At 40.0% G+C, this 24,166-nt stretch overlaps 1 protein-coding gene across 28 annotated transcripts in view; it reads left to right on the forward strand.

Annotated features, from left to right (window-relative positions):
* The window catches only part of AFDN (afadin, adherens junction formation factor), a 359,169-nt gene that overhangs the window by 241,469 nt on the left and 93,534 nt on the right, over positions 1–24,166 (forward strand). For all 28 annotated transcript variants that reach the window (XM_077283193.1, XM_077283195.1, XM_077283199.1 and 25 more), the window contains 3 exons: positions 216–334; positions 15,872–16,060; positions 16,508–16,599. In XM_077283193.1, coding sequence (XP_077139308.1) covers positions 216–334; positions 15,872–16,060; positions 16,508–16,599 — 400 coding nt within the window. The remainder of the gene's footprint in view (positions 1–215; positions 335–15,871; positions 16,061–16,507; positions 16,600–24,166) is intronic.

Raw genomic sequence — 24,166 nt, forward strand, 5'->3', positions numbered from 1 at the left:
ATCCAACAGATCCAATCGCTTGAATGACACCAATGGAGTCACTGTGTGTAATGTCTGGCTTTGTCCTGGCAGAATTAGTCATTTTCAGTCATGCACAAAAATATTGTTAGAGAAATGTATAAGTGTGAACCTAACCTTAAGTTGTAACTTTGAAAAAATCTGTTTAATTAATAAAGTCGCAATCTCCACTTACAACATTTCTTGTTATATAACAGGGCTGCTGAACTTATGACAAGAACTGGTTCAGTTGTCACACTTGAAGTGGCAAAACAAGGTGCAATATACCATGGGCTGGCAACACTGTTAAATCAACCATCTCCATTAATGCAAAGAGGTAAATAAAAGTATATTGTTCATTTTATTATTAATTACTCAAAATCCTTTACAGTCACAATTCTCTAGTAATACATCATTTATATATTAGCCCCTTAATGACCACCAGTACGCCTTTTAACTGACCTGAGATATAAGAGAATAGCATCCCCATACAGGTGACAATCCAGCAGCTGTCGGCTGTACACTATAGCTGACAACTTGCTGTATCTGCCACGATCAGTGTTGGCTCCTTCCATGTCTGTTTAACCCCTCTGATGCTGCTGGCAATAGTGACTACATCATATAAATAGTTAACAGTGTGGGAGCTCCCTCTATATTCAAATTGGTGCTCTAAAGATCTTGATTTTGTGGTTCTGATGTTTGCGATGGCAATTCATGACCAAATAGCGGCCTTAGAGTCTGACGGCTGTTGTAACCTGTTCAGAAGGTAGCGACATTTAGGTGGTAAAAATACACATTTTCATTTCTGTCATGCCACTTTGCATTAATTCCTGAAATCACCTGAAGGGTTAATAAACTACCTCACTGCAGTTTTCAATATGTCAGGGGGTGCTGTTTTTAAAATGGTATACCTTTTTGGGGTTTCCCAATATATGGGACCACTAAAGGCACTTCAAACATGGATAGGTCACTAAAAAATAAATTTGGTAAATTTCCTTGAAAAAATGAAAAATTGCTGCTACATTTTTAACCCTCCTAAAATGCTAACAAAATAAAAGAACATTTTACAAATGGTGCTGATGTAAAGCAGACATGTGGGAGTTGTTATTTATTAATGTCTTGCTGTGGTATGACTATCTGGATTAAAGGGATAATCATTCAAAGTTTGAAAATTGCAAATTGTTTTAAAATTTTTCTCAAATTTCTGATATTTTCTTTATAAATAAACAAAACATATCGTCCTAAATGTATCATTATCATAAAGTATAATGTGTCACGAAAAAACAAACTCAATCACTGGGATTTGTTGAAGAGTTACTACCACATAAAGTGACACTGGTCCGATTTCAAAAATTTGGCCCCGTCACTAAGGGGTTAAATGTTAAATGTCTAATGGCCTATTTAGGCCAATGTAAGCCCTTATACGAACCCTGATCCACTGTCAGTCGGCTTTTTAACCCTTTACTGACCTCGGACGGGATAGTACGTCCAAGGTCAGCTCCCCTGCTTTGATGCAGGGCTCCGCGGTGAGCCCGCATCAAAGCCGGGACATGTCAGCTGTTTTGAACAGCTGACATGTGCCCGCAATAGCGGCGGGTGAAATCGCGATTCACCCGCCGCTATTAACTAGTTAAATGCCGCTGTCAAACGCAGACAGCGGCATTTAACTACCGCATCCGGCCAGGCGGCCGGATATGAGCGCATCGCCGACCCCCGTCACATGATCGGAGGTCGGCGATGCTTCTCCATTGTAACCATAGAGGTCCTGGAGACCTCTATGGTTACTGATCGCCGGTAGCTGTGAGCGCCACCCTGTGGTCGGCGCTCACAGCACACCTGATTTTCTACTACATAGCAGCGAACAGCAGATCGCTGCTATGTAGCAGAGGCGATCGTGTTGTGCCAGCTTCTAGCCTCCCATGGAGGCTATTGAAGCATGGCAAAAGTAAAAAAAAAATAAAAAATAAAAAAAAATGTGAAAAAAATAAAAAAAATATAAAAGTTTAAATCACCCCCCTTTCGCCCCAATCAAAATAAATCAATAAAAAAAATCAAACCTACACATATTTGGTATCGCCGCGTTCAGAATCGCCCGATCTATCAATAAAAAAAAAATCATTAACCTGATCGCTAAACGGCGTAACGAGAAAAAAAATCGAAACGCCAGAATTACGTTTTTTTGGTCGCCGCGACATTGCATTATAATGCAATAACGGGCGATCATAAGAACGTATCTGCACCGAATTGGAATCATTAAAAATGCCAGCTCGGCACGCAAATAATAAGCCCTCAACCGACCCCAGATCATGAAAAATGGAGACGCTACGAGTATCGGAAAATGGCGCGTTTTTTTTTTTTTCAGCAAAGTTTGGAATTTTTTTTCACCACTTAGGTAAAAAATAACCTAGTCATGTTAGGTGTCTATGAACTCGTAATGGAGAATCATAATGGTAGGTAAGTTTTAGCATTTAGTGAACCTAGCAAAAAAGCCAAGCAAAAAACAAGTGTGGGTTTGCACTTTTTTTGCAATTTCACCGCACTTGGAATTTTTTTCCCGTTTTCTAGTACACAACATGGTAAAACCAATGATGTCGTTCAAAAGTACAACTCGTCCCGCAAAAAATAAGCCCTCACATGGCCAAATTGACGGAAAAATAAAAAAGTTATGGCTCTGGGAAGGAGGGGAGTGAAAAACGAACACGGAAAAACGAAAAATCCCAAGGTCATGAAGGGGTTAATAACTGTTTAGTGTTCTGTTTGCACAGGCTGACAAAACCATACCAGGGACAGAATGGTCGCTAATACAATCGTTATGTTTCGATGCAACATCTTGTTTTTGGCAGGATATATCCTGTTTACATACTTTCAAAAATGAGATCCCTTTGCTGTGTTGTAAGCTGTTAACGGACCTTTTTGCTGTAAAAAGCAACTGAGAAAATGACAGGAAAATCCATTACAACAGCTAAACTTTTATATGGAGTTAATCAGCATTATTTAAAATGTTGACAGCTGTGACTGGCTATCATTTAACTTCAGAGGCTCACTCACATTGGCATACATAACGGAGGAGAAAATCTCGCATTGCACTCTGACCAGTAATATTCAATGAAGCAGATCAGATCTACGATTTTTTTTCTCCTGCCAATTTGGCACTGTATCTCGCATGGCATGCACACATTCAAGTCAGTGGGTGCGTGCAAAACATCTGACTGCACTCGGATGTCAGATGTGTCCGGTATGTGCTGACACAGGCAATGGAGAAGATGGAGACCTTAATCTCTCCTTGTTTTCCTCACCTGTGATCTGGTTCTCGCATGCGAGAAGATTGGATCACAGTAAAATGACACTCTGCTCATACTCGTAGTAGAGTTTGAACTGAGTGTAATTAGCATATCGCATCCGATGCTCATGCATCACAAGGGTAGGTCCAGACAGACAAAGATTCTCTCACCTGAGAGAATCTGTCAGATTATGAATATGATACTCTAAATGTGAGAATAGTGTGACCCGATTCTTTCCAGTGAGGAAAAGATGGAGAAAAAGATTTCCCCATTCTGTGTGTGTGCAGAAATTGGAGTGCAGTCCAGAGGTTTCAACACACTCATTGACTTGAATAGCCTAGTGAAATCCAAATACTAAATCAAACTCCGGCATTCAGTCATTTTTTTTCTCTTCCCTCAGTCTGTCCAAGGAAAAAATCAGACATCTGCACTGCCCCATAGACTAACATTGGTCAGAGTGCGATCTGATTTAACAGGAGTGTGTACACATTTTATATCTTCTATAATATACTTCCCTGGTGAGTTTTCCTATTTAAAATGTGGTGGCATCTATTAACCCCTTCACTCCGAAGCCTGTTTTCATCTTCCTAACAAGGGAATTTTTTTCAATTCTGACCAGTCACTTTGTGGTAAAAACTGTAGAACGCTTGAAATATCTCGGTAATTCTGAGATTCTATTTTTTTCATGGCACATTGTACTTCATGTTGGTGGTAAATTTAGGTCAATATGATTTGCTTTGACTTATGACAATTATTGAAAATTCGACAAATTTGAAAATTTTACAATTCTCAAACTATATGAATTTTATGCACTTTCACCACACAAAATCATTAATAAATGACTGTTACCATGTGTTTACTTTACATCAACATCATTTTTTAAACATTTTTTTTTTTTTAAGTTAGAAGGGTTAAAAGCATTTTTTTCATTTTTCCAACAAAATGTACAAAACCATTTTTTTTAGGGAACACATCTCATTTCAAGTGACTTTAAGGGGCCTAAGGGACAGAACATAACTAAAAGGAACACTACCGTATATCCTAGAGTATAAGCCGAGATTTTCAGCCCACTTTTTTGGGCTGAAAGTAACCCTCTCGGCTTATACTCGAGTCATACCCAGGGGTCGGCAGGGGAGGGGGAGCGGAGCTGTGTAATAATACTCACCTGCATCCAGTATTGACCCGACTCCACTCCCATAGGGGTGGAGCCGCATATTCATTACTGTAATGAGCGGTACCATGTGACCGCTCACTACAGGAAGAAGCTGCCGGCGCCGGGGAACAGACGTGCAGGGACCGCGCCAGGAGCAGGTGAGTATGGCGGGGTCAGTGCGCGATATGCACCGCCCTCTGCCTGAACGTCGGTGCAGAAGACAACAGCGGCGGTCGGCGGCGGAACGGGAAAGGTGAGTATAGCAAGTGCCGGGGGCCTGAGAGGTGAGTATGTGATTTTTTATTTTTTTTTTAATCGCAGCATATGGGGTAAATATCTGTATGGAGCATCTTATGGGGCCATGTGCAGCATTATATGGGGCAATTATCTGTATGGAGCATCTTATGGGGCATCTTATGGGGCCATGTGCAGCATTATATGGGGCAAATATCTGTATGGAGCCATGTGCAACATTATATGGGGCAATTATCTGTATGGAGCATCTTATGGGGCCATGTGCTGCATTATATGGGGCAATTATCTGTATGGAGCATCTTATGGGGCCATGTGCAGCATTATATGGGGCAATTATCTGTATGAAGCATCTTATGGGGCCATGTGCAGCATTAATATGGGGCAATTATCTGTATTGGGCATCTTATGGGGCGATGTGCAGCATTATATGGGGCAAATATCTGTATGGGGCCATGTGCAGCATGATATGGGGCAATTATCTGTATGGAGCATCTTATGGGGCCATGTGCAGCATTATATGGGGCAAATATCTCTATAGAGCATCTTATGGGGCCATAATCCACATTTGTGGAGCATTATACGGGGCAAATGTGTCTATGGAACATCTTATGGGGCCATAATCAGCATTTGTGCAGCATTGTATGGGGCAAATGACTGTATGGAGCATCTTACGGGGTCATAATCAACATTTGTGCAGCATTATATGGGGCATATTTTAATATGGAGCATCTTTTGGGGCCCATCATAAACTGTATGGAGCATTATATTGGGCGTATTTTGTATGGAGCATCTTATGGGGCCCATCAAACTGTATGGAGCATTATATGGGGCGTATTTTGTATGGAGCATCTTATGGGGCCCGTCATAAACTGTATGGAGCATTATATGGGGCATATTTTAATATGGAGCATCTTATGGGGCCCATCATGAACTGTATGGAGCATTATATGGGGCTCCTGATTCAATATGGATATTCAAAAACACAAACTACTGATGTCTCAATTAACCCCTTTCTGACCTCGGACAGGATAGTACGTCCGAGGTCAGAACCCCCGCGTTGATGCGGGCTTCGGCGGTGAGCCCGCATCAAAGCCGGGACATGCCAGCTGTTTTGAACAGCTGACATGTGCCCGCAATAGCGGCGGGTGAAATCGCGATTCACCCGCCGCTATTAACTAGTTAAATGCCGCTGTCAAACGCAGACAGCGGCATTTAACCGGTGCTTCCGGCCAGGCGGCCGGAAATGAGCACATCGCGATGCTTCTGTATAGTAACCATAGAGGTCCTTGAGACCTCTATGGTTACTGATCCCCGGTAGCTGTGAGCGACACCCTGTGGTCGGCGTTCACAGCACACCTGCATTTCTGCTGCATAGCAGTGATCTGATTATCGCTGCTATGTAGCAGAGGCGATCGAGTTGTGCCAGCTTCTAGCCTCCCATGGAGGCTATTGCAGCATGGCAAAAGTAAAAAAAAAAAAAAAAAGTAAAAAAAAAAATGTGAAAAAAATATAAAAGTTTAAATCACCCCCCTTTCGCCCCATTCAAAATAAATTAAAAAAAAAAAAATCAAACCTACACATATTTGGTATCGTTGCGTTCAGAATCGCCCGATCTATCAATAAAAAAAAAGCATTAACCTGATCGCTAAACAGCGTAGCGAGAAAAAAATTCGAAATGCCAGAATTACGTTTTTTTGGTCACCGCGACATTGCATTAAAATGCAATAACTGGCGATCAAAAGAACGTATCTGCACCAAAATGGTATAATTAAAAACGCCAGCTCGGCACGCAAAAAATAAGCCCTCAACCGACCCCAGATCATGAAAAATGGAGACGCTACGGGTATCGGAAAATGGCGCAATTTTATTTTATTTTTTTAAAGCAAAGTTTGGAATTTTTTTTCACCACTTAGATAAAAAATAACCTAGTCATGTTAGGTGTCTATGAACTCGTAATGGAGAATCATAATGGTAGGTCAGTTTTAGCATTTAGTGAACCTAGCAAAAAAGCCAAACAAAAAACAAGTGTGGGACTGCACTTTTTTTGCAATTTCACCGCACTTGTAATTTTTTCCCCGTTTTCTAGTACACGACATGCTAAAACCAATGATGTCGTTCAAAAGTACAACTTGTTTCGCAAAAAAATAAGCCCTCACATGGCCATATTGACGGAAAAATAAATAAGTTATGGCTCTGGGAAGGAGGGGAGTGAAAAACGAGCACGGAAAATCCCAAGGTCATGAAGGGGTTAATTTTACTTTTATTGGTACCTATTTTTATTTTTGAAATTTACCAGTAGCTGCTGCATTTTCCACCCTAGGCTTATACTCGAGTCATTAAGTTTTCCCAGTTTTTTGTGGCAAAATTGGGGGGGTTGGCTTATACTCGGGCCGACTTATACTCGAGTATATACTTTATTTTAAAAACTGAATCCTTTAAAGTGATCAAAACCACATTCAAGAAGTTTATTAACCATTTATGTGCTTAACAAAAATTAAAATAAGAATGTTGCTTTAGCCCAAAATTTTATATTTTCATAAGTGTAACTAGAGAAAATGGACCCCAAAATCACCTTACGTGATGGGGGAACTTCTGTTTGAGCACACTGCCGAGTGATGTTTTGGATAACAACATACTTTGATGGATTTATCTGTGGGTGCCATGTTGCATTTGCAGAACCTTTTGAGGTGCCAAAACTGCACTTTTTCTGTGTTTTTCCCTTCCTCGCTGTTTGGAGAAACTCACCTGGACAATGTTGATATGGAAACGATCAGTTTCAGAAGTACTGGCACACTCACCTTCCTGAGTGCCAAACATTAATGCCTTGACAACTGCATCCTGAAACTGAAGGAAGGTCCCCATATTGCCTGCTCATCAAAACCGCACAGAAGCATTGTACAGTGCCATATGTATGATATGCACGGCCAGCTTTTTGTACCATACTTTTGCTTTTTGTATGCCACTGTATAATTTCAGGTGAACCAAGAAACAAAAGAGGATGGATCAATAAATAATATCAAAAGAATAATATTGATGTACTCACAGTGTAACTGTGTACAAAATCCATACCAGATAGGGTTTTATTATGGAACAATACAAAATTTTATTAGAAAAATATATTTTCACACAGACCAGGTAAAAAGTGAGCAAAAAGTGACAGCTAAAACAGCCAGTGTGAGTGGTTGAAAAACACTGGTAAAAAACACATGTCCTGAAGCAACACCTGCAATACACAATGCTATAGGATAATTGGTGCAATAGTCGGAGTGCTAGGAGGACCATGCCAAAAAAGTAAATAGACGTAATAACCTTACAAAAATCCTCTATGCACCTAGACACCTAGAAGTCAACATAGGCATTGATGAAACCCAGGGTGAATAGTAGTAAATCTAAGCCAATGGTGGCTATATACCAATACCTTGGGACATGATGACAAGGAAATGCAGGCGAGCTGGCAGGACAGGAAGGAGCCTCGACGCGCATTTCACCGCCTTGGCTTCATCAGTTTCAGGACCTGATCTGAAAGCTCTTCACCCTCCTTATTTTTTAATATACTTCATGATACAATCGGACTTTGGGATCTCTGTTGTGGTGCCTCGGACAATGAAGGGAGCTGTTGTCACAGTATATTATATTCAAGATAAGGACATCTTTCTTGTCCTTATACTTGACCAGCAGCATGTTGGGGTCTGCTCTCACCCAGTTTCAGCAGTTGCCCAAGTAGTGGCTTAGTGATGCCTCTTTGATTTTTTTTTTTCACACAGTGCCGTATGCAACAGTGCCTCTGGCAGAAAAGTGGGATGTTGGTGTAGAAGTAATCCCCATAGAGGTGATAACCCTGATTCAGCGATGGGTGCAGCAATTCCCACACAATTTCCCCACTCACTCCAAGATCTCGCACAGCTTGTACAGTTTTATTCTGTATCTGGCCTCTTGCTGGGCAGGTATTGTCAGAATTTTAGCTGCCCTTTGAAATGAGATTCATCTATAGCGATGTCCCTTTCGGGGTTGAACGCCTCCGCAAATTATCTGCTGAATTGGTCAACTACTGGCTGAATTTTGTATTGACGATCAAAGTTGGGATCGTTTTAAGGACACTGCACTTTATCACTATAATTAAACATTTTTGGATCACTTCAAATTGTATCCTTGTCATGTCCATACACAATACCGGTGTGCTGAATAAAATATCAGTACTACAGTATTGCCAAATCTGTTTTTATTTTTCACTTTGCCCATGTGCAGCACAATGCCCATGTGCAACCCCAAACTGTTTTAATGTCTACTGCATTTACACGGGTCCACCTAACTACTGATGGTGTGGGATTTTGGGTGAAAAATTGACTGGCATATACATTGATCTGGCCCATCATAAGACTTATTGTATCCTCATTAAAGAAGAAGAATTTGAAAATGTCAATTTCAGTGAGGCCTCTAGTGTCAAATTGGATTCCTGAGCTGCCCATGAAATCTACAATAAGAGGCTGATAATTTTTTTGGGGTGGAGTCCATATGGGATCAATAGCTGAAGGGATTACCTCGCTCCTAGGTGTCCCTCCTCACTTTGATGAGGATTAAGAAATAAAGAAAATAAAGAGGAACATGGCATCTTCTTCCCTGTCTGAAATCGTGTACGAGGCAAGGAAAGTGTATGACTCCTCTGCTGAAAAGTGTCTTCTTGCCGACTGGGGATGTGTGTTGAAGTGGTGCTCTTACATGTGTATTGTATGGGGTCTATATAGAAGGTATTAATTATTTTTTTAATTACACTTTTTTATCTCTACTTTTTTTTTCTCTGCTTTTTATATAAGAGGGAAAAAAAGTAGAAAAGTAAAGAAAAATGTAGAAAAGTGAAAAGGAAAAATTTAGAAATAACGCTTAAAAGAAAAAAATGAAAAGAAAAATCATTAGATGTAAAAAACAAACAAACAAAAAAACCTTTGTATGAAAAAAATGTAAGTAATTAATGCACTACTTAAAAAGCTACTAGTTACTAACAAATATTTTTTTGTGCATAAGAAAAACAGACGTCACTAAGGCTGCTTTCACACATCAGTCTTTTGCCGTCAGTCTCAATCCGGCGAATTTTTTAAAAAAAAAACTAATCCGGCGAATGTTGCCGCCAGATCCGTTTTATTATTATTATCCGTTTTAGCGACGGATTGCGATGGATGGCCTCACGTTTCATATGTCGTTCGACGGATCCGTCGAAAATTGTTTATCCGGCTGCCGGAGATAACGGACATAGTAATTTTTTGGGGTCCGAAAAAAACGGACAGCGACGGATCAGTCGCCGTCCGTCGTTTGCTAGAATTTAAGCCTATGGCGCCGGATCCGTCAAATGACAGAATCCAGTGACTGATTCCTTTTTTTTTTTCAACTGAGCATGCTCAGATTTTTTAGGATCCAATTAGCTGGATCAGCTAGTCAGATCCGGCGAAAAAACAGATCCATCTCATCCGTTTTTCACAATCTGCGACGGATCCGTTTTTTTCAACATTCGATGGATTGTGACTGATGGCAAAAAACTGTTGTGTGAAAGCAGCCTAACACTGACGTCTGCTACCTTAATGCCCTAGCTGTAAAGCTACTAGGTACTAATTTTTTTTTTCTAGAAAAAAGTAGGACTTCACTAACCCTGGGAATTCTGCTACTCATAGAAAAAACATGATAAAGTCCCTTGGCGCAGCCTCTGATCAGAAATGCTAATCAGAGCTCTGTGGCCGTCGGAAACACACATGCAAGTGTCAAAATAAAAAGTGCACTAACAATTGAGCACGGATGCTCAGCGCAGAATGCAGTTGGAGAGTGGGGAACTCAGACTCTGATCAGCAATACTGATAAGAGTGCTGTGGCGCACATACGCACAAAGCACAAAAAAAGTGCGACAACATTGCAATTACAGAGTGTTGAGGAGTGGAGAGGGAAGCTGGAACAGGGAATAGTAAGTTGGTGGATACTTGCTATGATTGGTGCGGTCTCACACAGTACCAATCACCACTTGCAATCTTTGAATTAAAAAATATTTTCAAACTGTAAGGGCACACTTTAGGGAACAATACCCTAGGGAATTCTAAGTGGTAATGAAGAAACAGGTGTAGCTCAAACCAGAATGGATTAATTTTTGGACAGGACCAAATTTAGTTCAGAAAGTAGCCGACCACCGCTCGACAATGAAAGCACAAACCATTCAAGACGATCAGAAACCTCCTCAACCTTTCTTGGGGATAATAAACTCTATTTTGAAATTTTGTTTGCCTTAAACTGTGCCTGGCACTCGCCACACTGAGGAATAAAACACATCTTCCCCCTCTCCCTGTTGCTTTATTGTCAAGTCCAGTTTATCCTCCACTCATTGAACATAAGCCTTCTCAAAAGGTTTGACAACAGGTGACTGGAAAAGAAAGGTTTAAGGAAATCTGAAGTCCCTAAGAGCTCCTCCAATTCTGAAAGTCTAGGGTCACTAGCATTACACCAAGCTGCACACACTGCGTGATGGAGTTGTGTATTTTATTTTAGCCTCCTTAGGCTATAAGGAATGCAGATGTGAACAGGTCAGGGTGCACTCACTTCATTGTTTCCCTTTGTGAATATGCCATTGTCACTGTAATAATAAGGGAGGGGGCTGCATCTGTTTCTGGCAATCACCAATTATGGGTGGGTTGCAAGGGTCTGCTTTGATTGCATATTACGTGAGTTTCTAGGGTCTGCCATTGTCACTATAGAGTGGAGTTTAAAGAGATTTTGCTAGTATTACTGAACAAGTGTATAAGAATATCAATGAATGTGCCTATGAAGTGCGTTCAGGGACAAGGAGGCTAAAATATTGGGCAGCACGGTGGCTCAGTTGTTAGCACTGAACCCTTGTAACACTTGGGGTCCTGGGTTCAAATACCACCAAGGGCAATATCTGAGGAGGTTTATATGATCACCCTGTGTTTGTGTGGGTTTCCTCCAGGTATTTCGGTTTTCTCCCACACTCTGAGGGTAAGTTCACACTGGGCGTTTTTTTCAGCAGCAAAATCTGCTTTCTTGACAGGCAAGGTGCTGCGGCAAAAGCGCATGTTTTGGTGCGTTTTTGTTTGCGTTTTATATTATGGTTTTGTTGGGGGGGGGTTTATGCGCTTTTGGGGCTAACTTGTCTCTTAGTGCATGCTAATAAAGTTGAGTGCCCCAGAGAAAGAAAAAACTACTTCCTGTAGAACCACACCCCTACCTAAATCCTTTGAAAAGCTGGCAATTCATGTGCTTCATACAGTATAATCACAGCGTGACAGGTTAGAATAGAATAGATATACACACATAGAATATATATATATATCTATATCCGGAAATTCAGTAGCCACGGTAGTATAAAACCACAGCAGGAGCCGACAGGATAGAAGAGATGGATTGCATGCAGTAAATACAAAAAGAATAAGTAGATATACAGATGTCTGTGACAAATATAATTAGTACAGTGTGTGTGCAACTTACTGTACACGTATTTAATTAATAAAAGATTGTTTTATTTTTCGGAAAAAATGGTGTGGGCTCCCGAGCAATTTTTTATAACCAGCACAGGGAAAGCCGATGTTTATAGCCTGGAAAGGGGGTAATACCCATGGAGCTTCCCAGGCTATTAATATCCGCTCACAGCTGTATACTTAAAATGGGGGACCCTACAAAAAAAATTACGTAGGGGTCCCCCTATAATTAATAACCAGCAAAGGCTATGCAGACAGCTGCAGGCTGATATTAATAGCCTAGGAGAGGGCCATGGATACTGCCCCCCAGGCTAACAACATCAGCTCTCAGCCGCCACTGAAAATACGCATCTCTAAGATGCGCCAATTCTGGCACTTAACCTCGCTCTTTCCACTTGCCCTGTAGTGGTGTCAAGTGGGGTGATAGTTGAAGGAGTTGATGTCACCTTTGTATTGTCAGGTGACAGCAAGCCCCGAGGTTAGTAATGGAGGGCTTGTGGGAAGAGCTGGGCAGAGAGCCAGAATTGGCGCATCTAATAGATGTGCCTTTTCTGGGCAGCTGCGGGCTGCTAATTTTAGGCTGGGAGGGTCAGTATCCATGGCCCCTTACCAGGCTGAGAATACCAGCCCTCAGCTGTCTGCTTTAGTAAGGCTGGTTGTCAAAAATGGAGGGGACTCCACGCCGATTTTTTAAATTATTTATTTAAATAAAAAAATAGCGTGGGGACCTCTCTATTCTTGATGACCAGCCTTGCTGTAGCTCCACAGCTGAGGGTTGCAGCCCCCAGCTGTGAGTTTTGCCATCCAGCTGTCCTTGACTTTTCTGCAGCAAATATGCTGCAAAAAAAGTCAACCTGCGTATTTGCAGCTTATTTTCACTATCCATTCAAGTCAATGGGTGAAAGACGCTGAAAGAAGTGACATGCTCTATGTAAAAAAATAAAATAAAAACTCTGCAAAGCACGAAGTCCTGATGACAAAAAACCAATATGTGTGCATGAGATTTCCGAAATCTCATATGCTGGTACTGTAAAAAGCAGCTGAAAACTAGCATAAAAAAATGGAGCAAAAACGCCCAGACGTAATGAAAGGAAATTTAGATTGCAATCTTCAAAGTGCTGTGCAAATTAATATTATGTAAATGAGTAAAATTTAATAAAAATAAATATAAGATTAAAACCGATTATATATGTGATGTATATATTTATTTTCTCTTTTCTTTCCCTGTGTCTACAAGCTGGAATAACATGATTGTGCAATCTCAGCATTCCTATATGAGTAGATCAGAGATTTTGTGATCTAGTTCCTCCTGGCTATTAGATTGATATTAGCAGTGATCTACTCCGTTCTAAACTATTGTATGGTGTGTTCTTCCTTCCCCAATATATTGCAGCCTACTTACGATTATTCTGCGTCAGAAAGTGTGTTCTTCTACCTGTATGAGTTGCCCATTTAAAAACAGGCAGCTCAGGAGAAAGAACACCACACTCCTTCAGTACCTTAGGTTTGCAGTGTGTGAGATGTATGACAGCCCTGATCTGCTGGACTAATCTCCTGCATGATTAGAAAGTCCTGGGACTAGAGCACAGCTGTCTAACCACTTTCAGATATGGTCCCGCAGTCAGTGTGGAGTAAGCAGACTCTTCTATCCGCTCTCCTCCACTCCTAGCACTGTATAATATAGTGTGAGGGGTTTCCACTGCTTAGGCACATCAGGGTCTCTCCAAACTCGAAATGACACCTGCAGACAATTCCATCAAAGTCTGTCTTGCAAAACATCACTCCTTCCCTTCCGAGCCCTGCCGTGTGCCGAAACAGTGGTTTCCCCCACATATGGGCTTTCCATGTACTTAGAAGATATTGCACACCAACTTTGGGGGTCCAATTTCTCCTGTTACCCTTGTGAAAATAAAAAACATTGGGTCCAAAGTAAAATTTTAGTGGAAAAAATGTTAAATGTTAATTTTTTCCTTTCACATTCCATTAATTTCTGTGAAGGGTTAATTAAACTTCTTGAATGTGGTTTTGAGCACCTTGAGGGGTACAGTTTGTAGAATGATGCCACCTTTGGGGTATATTCTGTCAAAGTCACTTCGTGTGATGTGGTCCCTAAAAAAAAAAGTTCTGTGTAATTTTGTCCTAACAAAAAAGTTGTTTCTAAAATTGTGCTGATGTAAAGTAGACACATGGGAAATGTTATTTATTAGCTATTTTGTGTGATATAATGCTCTGGTTTAAGAGCATAAGAATTCAAAGATTGAAAATATGGTAATCGGGATCATGAAGTAATATATATTGAACACCAAAATGTAAGTTTTTCAGTCACTGCACTTTTCTCAAAATAAATACAATAGGAAGTGATCAAAACATTACATTAGTCCCAAAGTGGTACCAGGGAAAACTACATCCTCACCATGTAAAAAAAAAAAAAAAAAAAGCTCCCCCCATCCACCCTAAAATAATGAGAACCCAATTAATTTTTGTTATTTTTTTTTTTTTTACAAAGTTGTGAATTAAATCACTAATTTTGAAATGATCAAAAGACCTACACTGGTGGAATTGCTGTTGTTTTTTTTTCACGCCACTTTGAATTTTTTCCAATTTGTCCTGTTTATAGAAACATAAATGGTTTCATGCATAATTACGGTAATAGTTGTTCCTCAAAAAAGATTAAGCTGTCACTCAACTGTGTTGAAACCAAAAAAAGTTATCGCTCCTGGAAGACTGGGAGGAGAAAAAGGAAAAAAAAGTATTTTATTATTTTTTTTTATTTCCTGGATGGCATGCATATCTCACAGACAAATAGTTGTGTATGGCCAATATTAAGATGCATATTTCTATTCCCCGCTAGGTGTATTGCCCACATACCAGAAAGCAGGTGGGGGGAACCTGAGACGAATGTTGGCAGCACACATATTATGAGGAAGTGTGACTTGCTCTGGAGGGCTGTGGCAAGCAATTATAGTGAGGTTTCTGAACATTATGAGGGTTGTTGTGGCTCACAGTTTAAAGGGAGAAGTAGATAGCTGTTATATAGGGTGTTATTTATGGGTAAACAACTATGGCTCATAAATATGGTAGGGGCAGGAGCAGGCAGATTTTGAGGCAAGGTCCCACCTACAAATACTTGGTAGTTATAGGAAGGACTGTAATTATAGAGGAAGAATCTAAAATGTTATATTTAACATTTCAAAACTGTCTGACACCAAAAACACTCAATTTCCACTTTAAAAAAAAATAATAATAATACACAGATACGGAGTACAAACAAAAATGCACCTTTTTGTACTTTTTGCTTAACTAGCATAGCTTACCTGTCTAGGCTTGGCATGGTGTGCAGCAGCTGAGCAATGAGGAAAGCGGGGCACTACTGTGCCGTACATTGTTTGGTGTCGGAGCAGTGTACTACAGTGTATCTCGCATTCATTTGCGTTTCTGAAGATTCATTCAGTAATTAGTAATAGAAACCTGGCATGACAAGTCAGTCTGGATGAAATGTCCCCTAGTGTTTTTTACATAATGCTAATGACTTGCACAAGATGTGGTTTATTGTGACCTGCATAGATATATAAATTACTTAAATGCCATACAAAGTCACATAAGCCCTGCAAAATGAACCCTCCCTTTTTCCTGCCTTGTTAATACAGCAAAGTTACTCATTTTTTTAAAAGAACTTAAAGTATCTGCTTCCATTTAAATATGACTAATTATGGTTTCAGATCGCCGTGGTTCAGGAAAACCTAGACCAAAAAGTGAGGGGTTTGAGCTTTACAGTAATACTGGTAAGAACGGGTCACCTGAAAGCCCCCAAATACCTTGGCCAGAATACTCTGAACCAAAGAAATTACCAGGGGATGATCGACTAATGAAGAATCGTGCTGATCATCGTTCCAGTCCCAATGTAGCAAGTAAGCTTGAAATAATAGCTTGTAAAATGTATACTTACTGCTTACACCTATGGAGCTCTCATTTAACATGGGCGCCACATCAGCATTATCAGCATCTGTCACGTGGATAATATAAAGAGCGGCTTGTCACGCCGCTCACTCTTCCCACAGCCACTGCTCGCTTCATTGATTCACTCTTTACTACAGAGATGACAATAAATGGCCAAGACCTGACTGTGAGAGTGAGTGGCATAACCCTCCTCATTAGATACATTAGATATATATATATATTTTTTTTTAACACTTGACTATGTCTTGTAAGTAAATAACATAAATGTACATTTTTTTATTGGCAAAAAAGTTTCATTTGCAAGTTATTTATTTTTAAGATCTATGCATTGAATGAATGTGACATTTAATGGTGGGTCTTTCCCTTTAATACATGCTTTCAAATATTTATTTTTAAAGATCAGCCTCAAAGTCCAGCAGGAAAAAATGTATATGGCAGTACGGCACCAGTGAAAATCACATCCGTCTCTACTGGAAATTTGTGTACAGAGGTTAGTTATTGTTGGAAATATTTTCTCAAAAAATGTATTGCTGTTCCTTGTTCATGTCCTTCCTCTATATTTTCTTTTTTTTCCCTTTTCAATTCAACTCCTGGTTTTGTCTTGAAACTTCATAAAAAACTAGTATAATTTTCCAAAACACACTTTTAATTAAGAAATAAACCATTAATTCGGGGAAAAAAATAATTTTAACTGGAATTACCCTTAAAAAAACACTCCTATTACAGTCTTGGACAAAGAGTTGAGTTATGTTTTTTGTTTAGGATCATGTTTTAAAGCATAGGTAAAGTTAGAATTTTGCTGCAGTCTTAATAAGTGTAGTGTATGTTGCCAGAACTCAGCACTAGTCTATACTCTCCTGAACATTGAAGTTTTCTTTCCAAGATGGAAAAGTCAAGGTTTTAAGAAAATCACAGGATCAGGATGTTATTGATATGCACACGATGAAAAAAATGGGTGTGCAAATGTCAAAAGCATTTGGATTTATTCAGTATCGAGTATCGGCATCATGCGCATAAATCCACGCACTTACAGCCTTAGATTCTGTCAATAAGGATTTAAATGGTTGTCTGAGGAATGTTCTGCTGCCCTGATTGAACTTGGGCTCACAAATCATCAACATTCGGTGCTGGCAGTTGTTTTTGCAATTGACGTCCCAAATGTGCTTGAGTAGAGAAAATTCCAAAGACTCTGCAGGCTATGGTAGCATATTTAGGCCACACATGCTGCTCCCAGTAGCGCGAACATCATGTGACCTGCCATTATCGTGTTAAGAAAACTGCTCCTGGGACACTTTGAAGAAATTGTCACTGTATTAAGCCAAAAATGTATTTAGTTGTTGAATGGATTGCTACAAATATATTTGCAGCAAACACTGTTCAAAAAAATAAAGGGAGCTCTAAAGTACCACATCATAGATATCACTGAATGAAATATTCCAGTTGCATATCTTTATTACCTAGTGGAATGCGTTGAGAACAATAAAAAATAAAAATGATCAATGTAATTCAAAATTGATATCCCGTGGAGGTCTGGATTTGGAATGATATTCAAAATCAAAGTGGAAAATTAAATTACTGGCTGATCCGACTTCAGTGGAAATGCCTCAAGACATGGAAATGATTCTCAGTAGTGTGTTTGGCCACCAAGTGCCTGTATGACCTCCCTACAATTACCTAGGTATGCTCCTGAAGAGGCGGCGGATGTTCTCCTAAGGGATCTTCTCCTAGACCTGGATTAAAACATCAGTCAACTCTTGGACAGTCTGTGGTGCAATGTGAAGTTGGTGGATGGAACGAGACATGATGTCCCAGAGGTGCTCAATTGGATTTAGGTCTGGGGATTAGGCAGACTAGTCAATAGCATCAATGCCTTCATCATGGATGAACTGCTGACACACTTCAGCCATATGAGGCCTAGCATTGTCATGCATCAGAAGGAACCCAGGGCCCTACTGTCCCTGCATATGGTCTCACAATGGGTCTGAGGATCTCATCCCCGTACCTAATGGCAGTTGGGGTACCTCTGGCTAGCACATGGAGGGCTATGCGGCCCTCCAAAGAAATTACTTCCCACACCATTACTGAGCCACTTACAAAACTGGTCATGCTGAAGGATGTTGCAGGCAGCAGAACATTCTCCACAGCATCTCCAGACCCTGTCACGTTTGTCATCTGTGCTAAGTGTGAACCTGCTCTCATCCATGAAGAGCTCAGAGCACCAGGGTCAAATCTGCCAATCTTGGTGTTTTCTGCCAAATGCCAATCACCCTGCACTGTGTTGAGCTTGTAAACACTTCAACCACTTGCATTGAATCTGTTTCTGACAGTTTCAGCAAACACATGGATGTTAGTGGCCTGCTGGATGTCATTTTGCAGGGCTCTAGCACTGCTCCTCCTATTCCTTGCACAAAGGAGGAGGTAGCGGTCCTGCGTTCCCCTCCATGTCTCATGGTGTACTGGTTTATTTCCTGGTATCTGCTCCATGCTCAGGACACTATGCTGACAGACACAGCTACCCCTTCTACCACAGCTCGCATCGATGTACCATTCTGGATTAGCTGCACTATCTGAGAAACTTCTGTGGGTTGTAAACACCACTTCATGCTACTGTGCAGTACCCAAGCTCGGACTGGCCCATAGGGCAAAAGGGGAATCCCCCGGTGGGCCACTGTGTAGATCTTGACCCCCAATCCCACTGTATGTGCAGTACTTGGCATTATTCACTTTATTCACTCTGTACAGAAAAAAAAGCAGCTTCTCATTCATTAACCAAACAACCAAATTTATTATTATATAGAGATATAGGGAAGTTTGTGAACGAGGGTAGTGTAATATTTGTATGCAGGTGAAAAGTGGGCCTCCCCAAAGTCAGTATTGGTGGTGGGCCCTTGTCACCCCAGTCAGACACTGGCAGTACCTCTAGAGGTGAGAGCAAACACAAAATGCAAAAGTGACCAAAACAACTACCAAAAAGGATGAGAACAGAGAAATGGTCTGTGGTCACCCCCTGCAGAACTACACCTTTTACAGTGGGTGTCTTGCTAATTGGCTTTCATTTCTACCTGTTGTCTGTTACATTTGTAAAACAGCGGGAGAAATTGATTCACAATCAGTATTGCTTCATAACTGAACAGGTTGATTTCAACAGAAGTGTGATTGACCTGGAGTTACGCTGTTATTTGTGTTCCCTTTATTTTTTGAACTGTGTATATAGGAGTTCTGTGTTCTATGCACCATTGATCACAGTGTAGGATCCTAGTCAAGCACTACCTGGTGGAGGAGTGGTTTATATGTTCATTTAATAAATCTAATTATCATTCTTAAAGGCATTTTCTGGAACTATTGCAATAGTTTAAGTTTTTTTTTTTTGTTTGTTTAATTTTAACCCTAGAATTACTTGGCCTGAAAGGGGTTGTGCACTATTTGGACAACCCCTTTAAAATGTTCTAGTCCACTGTGTGACATAAAAAAGCCCCATACAAGCCTCATAACTTGCCTTTCATACTGGTGCCGCTCCTTATTTCTCGATCTAGAGGTAAATATCTACACATACCAATATTTATATTTCTACAATGCGCATTCTCACAGACATGAGAGAGATGAGGTAGAGTAAGAGAGATATTGATTAATATGAGTAGCTTTCACACTGTACTAAAAACTCTTTTTGATTGCGCCGATAGCGTGACCATAGCGGGACAGTTGCTGCCTCACTTGATGCTATGGCCTTTTTGAGCATGAATGTGTTTCCTCTGGCTTGAGGATCACAAATCGAATGGAAAAAAGCAAAGGGTGATGGTGTCGGACAAGGAAATGAACAATTCATGACAAAAGTTCTCACCTTGCGGAGTTGTGAAGGAAGCCACAACAACGTAATAACTCGTATAGAATAGTAGTAGCCGATCAAGCAACTGGATATCCGGGGTCGCCATTGGCCGGTATAAGGTTCATGATGTTAATAGATAATGTTGTGAGGTAATTATTTGTACATGCAACAAATAGATAAAAGCAGAAAAATTTGCACTTGTGTAAAAAATATACTAAAAAAAAATATAAAAACTATATTTGTCTAGGAATTAACACATTTCAGGGAGATACAACCCCCGTTTTCAGGTAATTATAGACCATTAGACTAAAAAGACAGATTTAAATCGCAAGGCATAAGAGCTGACAGGTGGAGCTATTGATTTTATGGACAGCTGTCAGTTTTAGGCTGTGTGCACACGCTGCTGATTTTTCGCGTTTTTTTTCGCTATAAAAACGCTATAAAACCGCAAAAAAAAAGCATACAATATGCATCCCATCATTTAGAATGAATTCTGCAATTTTTGTGCACATGATGCGTTTTTTTTCCACGAGAAAAACGCATCGCGGTAAAAAATGCAGCATGTTCATTAATTTTGCTTTTTTTTTTGGCGGATTTCTCACTATAAAATGCATTGGGAAATGTCCGGAAAAAAGCGCACCAAAAACGCGCAAAAAACGCATGCAGATTTTTTGCAGAAAATTTCAGGTTTTTCTCAGGAATTTTCTGCAAGAAATCCTGAACGTGTGCACATAGCCTTAAAAGAAAGACTCGCGCTATGTAACGGTAAATAAAAATAAGTACAAAGGAAATAATATCAACAGAAAGATGGCGTATTAATGAATAAGTTATATGGTTACATAACATACATTGATGAACTGTGACTGGCTATTAACTTGGGAAAGTCGACATCATACTGGACTGGTTTAGAAATACTCAAGTCTTTCTTTAAAGAGGCACTACCGCTATTTTTTTCTATATGTGTATGTACATGCATGTTATGTATTGAGTGTATTAATATACTTCTCTACAGCTGCTCTCTCCAGTGTCCAGCGCCATTCTGCTCGCCATTTCTGTGACGTCACCGCAGTTCTGTCTAGCCAGCTAATTCTATGCTCTGTGTGCCGGAAGACTATTTACATTGAAAGACTTTGGAACCTTGTTCTCATGCTCCATAGAAATTCATTGTAAAAGCTGCTTCGGGGTCACGCAGAGCACAGTGTGACCTGTACAGTCTGCAGAGAAGAACGACGCTGGATGCCGGAGAGCGCGGCGGTAGGGAACTATATTAATACACACATTTAATAGATAAAAAAGTTAGTGTGAGTGCTTCTTAAAATGCAGTACATACGCATGCAGAGTAGCTGCCCGGTTGGTCTTATACGAGTATTCACATCATCCAAATTCTCTACAGTACATATCTAAGCCACGTGACACTCCAACTGACCTGAGCAGCCATTTTGGTTCGGTATCTAGAAGATCTCAAATAAAAGAACAAAGATGTAAGTCTATCGCATAACAATGATTTGGAAATGGTAACAATTGTTAGATATAAATAATTAACATTATAATTTACCAAGTTCCCTTTGATGACGTGAATATGAGCCAAACTGGGCAGCTACTCCACATGTATATGGACTGCGTCACACTGTGACATCAGCTTTCCCAAGTTATCAATGTATCATTTAATCACATTACATATTCATTTATATACCATCCTTCTGTTGATAACATTATTGCTTTTCTGCTTATGTTTAATAACATTTCGTGATGGAGTATTTCTTTTGAAACTGACAGCTGCCCATCAAACTGGTTGCTCTACCTAATCATATATATATTTTTTTTCAATTAAACAAAATAAAAAATATCATCCTATCAAAAAACTGAGACCAAGATTTCGTAGAATACAAAAACTTTTATTTATACATAAATAACAATACACCATAAAAACTATAAGACTGAGGTGGTACATAAAAAATGCATCACGTGGCGTGGCAATACATAATTTGTATAAAACAGCGAAAATTAATACGATATTATTTTTATCTTTCATATGTGCTCATAAATTTGGGTAAAGAATTATTAACACCAATATACACACAGGTTGTACAGGACCTAGTGGGGATTCATATAGAATTCTCTGGAATGTAAATATCAACAGAGTCAGACCTGGGATGCCTGGGGCCCACTGGGGGAATGGATACAGTGATCCACCTTACAGCTATATGCAGATACCTGTTAGCCGTTATCCCCAATATAGTGGAGCATCGACTGTAAAACACAGGCGGCTCCTGCACATCTACTGTGCACCACCAAAACTGTGATGTACAGTTATCATAGTTTGCACTAAAGGGTTATTTGAAAACAAGTTATCACCGATCCACATGTTAGGCAGGTTATAACTTATTTGGTGGAATCCAACCATTGGAAATCTCAGTGATCAGAGGAATGGGGAAGTATCCCTGACAGGACAATCTTTTCTCCATTATTAAAATGGAGCCGCAGTTAGGATGGCTAACCATCTCCATTCATCCTTTTTGGGGGCTTCCAGAAAAAGCCAGGTGCAGCCCGTTAAGGAATGACTGGATCATGGGCAGCACGGTGGCTTAGTGGATAGCACTTCAGCGCTGGAGTCCTGGGTTCAAATCCCATCAAGGACAACATCTGCAAGGAGTTTGTATGTTCTCCCCGTGTTTGCATGGGTTTCCTACGGGTACTATGGTTTCCTCCCACATTCCAAACACATACTGATTGAATTTAGATTGTGAGCCCCATCGGGGACAGTGATGATAATGTGTGCAAACTGTAAAGCGCTGCAAAATATGTTAGCACTATATAAAAATAAAGAGTATTATGAGTGGTTGAGTTGTACATGATAGAAGTTGCATATTCTGCAGTCGGACCTCCAACAATCAATAACTTATCACTTAATCCTTTGGCCATGTTCACACGTTCCATATTTGGACAGTATTTTACATCAGTATTTGTAAGCCAAAAACATAAGTAGATCAATCAGAGGAAAAATATTATAGAAACACGTCACTACGTCTGCATTTATCGCGCACTACTGGTGTTGGCTTCCAAATACTGAGACAAAATACTTACCAAATACTGAGTGTGTGAACATGGCCTTAAAATAGATGATTACTTGTTTTCACCGTAGAACCCCTATAAGTGCATATTTGCTACTCTGTAATAGTCACAGGACAGGGAGGGGTTAAATGTCCAAGTATTTAATCTCTTTTGCAAATCAAGAATCTTCCCCTTATTGATATCAGAGAGAACAAGCGACCTCCATACACGACACAATCCATTATGCCAAGACCAATAATACCATATACATTGAACAAATACCACCACACCGTGATCAGACTACATATTATCATCACCACACAGTAACCAAATAATACCACATATAAGGGATAATTACTAGTGATGAGCGAGTGTACTCGTTGCTCGGGTGACCTCCGAGTATTTATGACTGTTAGGAGATTTAGTTTTCATCGCGGCAGCTGAATGATTTACAGCTACTAGCCTGCTTGATTACATGTGGGGATTCCCTAGCAAGCAGGCATCCCCCACATGTACTCAGCCTGGCCAGTAGCTGTAAATCATTCAGCTGTCGCGATGAAAACTAAATCTCCGAACACTAACAAATACTCGGAGGTCACCCGAGCGTGCTCGGGAAAACCCGAGCAACGAGTACACTCGCTCATCACTAATAATTACCATCATACCATGATCAGATTACATATTACCACCACCATATTGCCATCATATAGTGACTGAATAATACCATATACTGGGGACAAATACCATCACACCATGACCATATCACATAGTGACTGAATATTACCACATACAGGGGATTAATACAGTTACACCAGACCACATATTACCACCACATAGTGACTGAAAAATGCCACATTCAAGAGAGAAATACCACCATACCATGACCAGATCACATTGCCAGCACATAGTGACCAAATATTATTATACTGATTAAAATAAACATTAATAATAACACTAATATTATCACTGGTATAATTAGTGTCATATTATGCTCCATACTGTATAATGGGTCCCATATAATACTCCATATTGTATATAATGGCTCCATATACTGCTTTATACTATATAATGGGCCCCATATAATGATCCATACAGTATATAATGAGTCCCATATAATGCTCCATACGTTATATAACGGGCCCCATTTAATGCTCCATACAGTATATAATGGTCCCCATAAAAT

This window comes from Ranitomeya variabilis, chromosome 2 (genome assembly GCF_051348905.1).
Source record: "Ranitomeya variabilis isolate aRanVar5 chromosome 2, aRanVar5.hap1, whole genome shotgun sequence".
In the NCBI taxonomy this organism is placed as follows: domain Eukaryota; kingdom Metazoa; phylum Chordata; class Amphibia; order Anura; family Dendrobatidae; genus Ranitomeya; species Ranitomeya variabilis.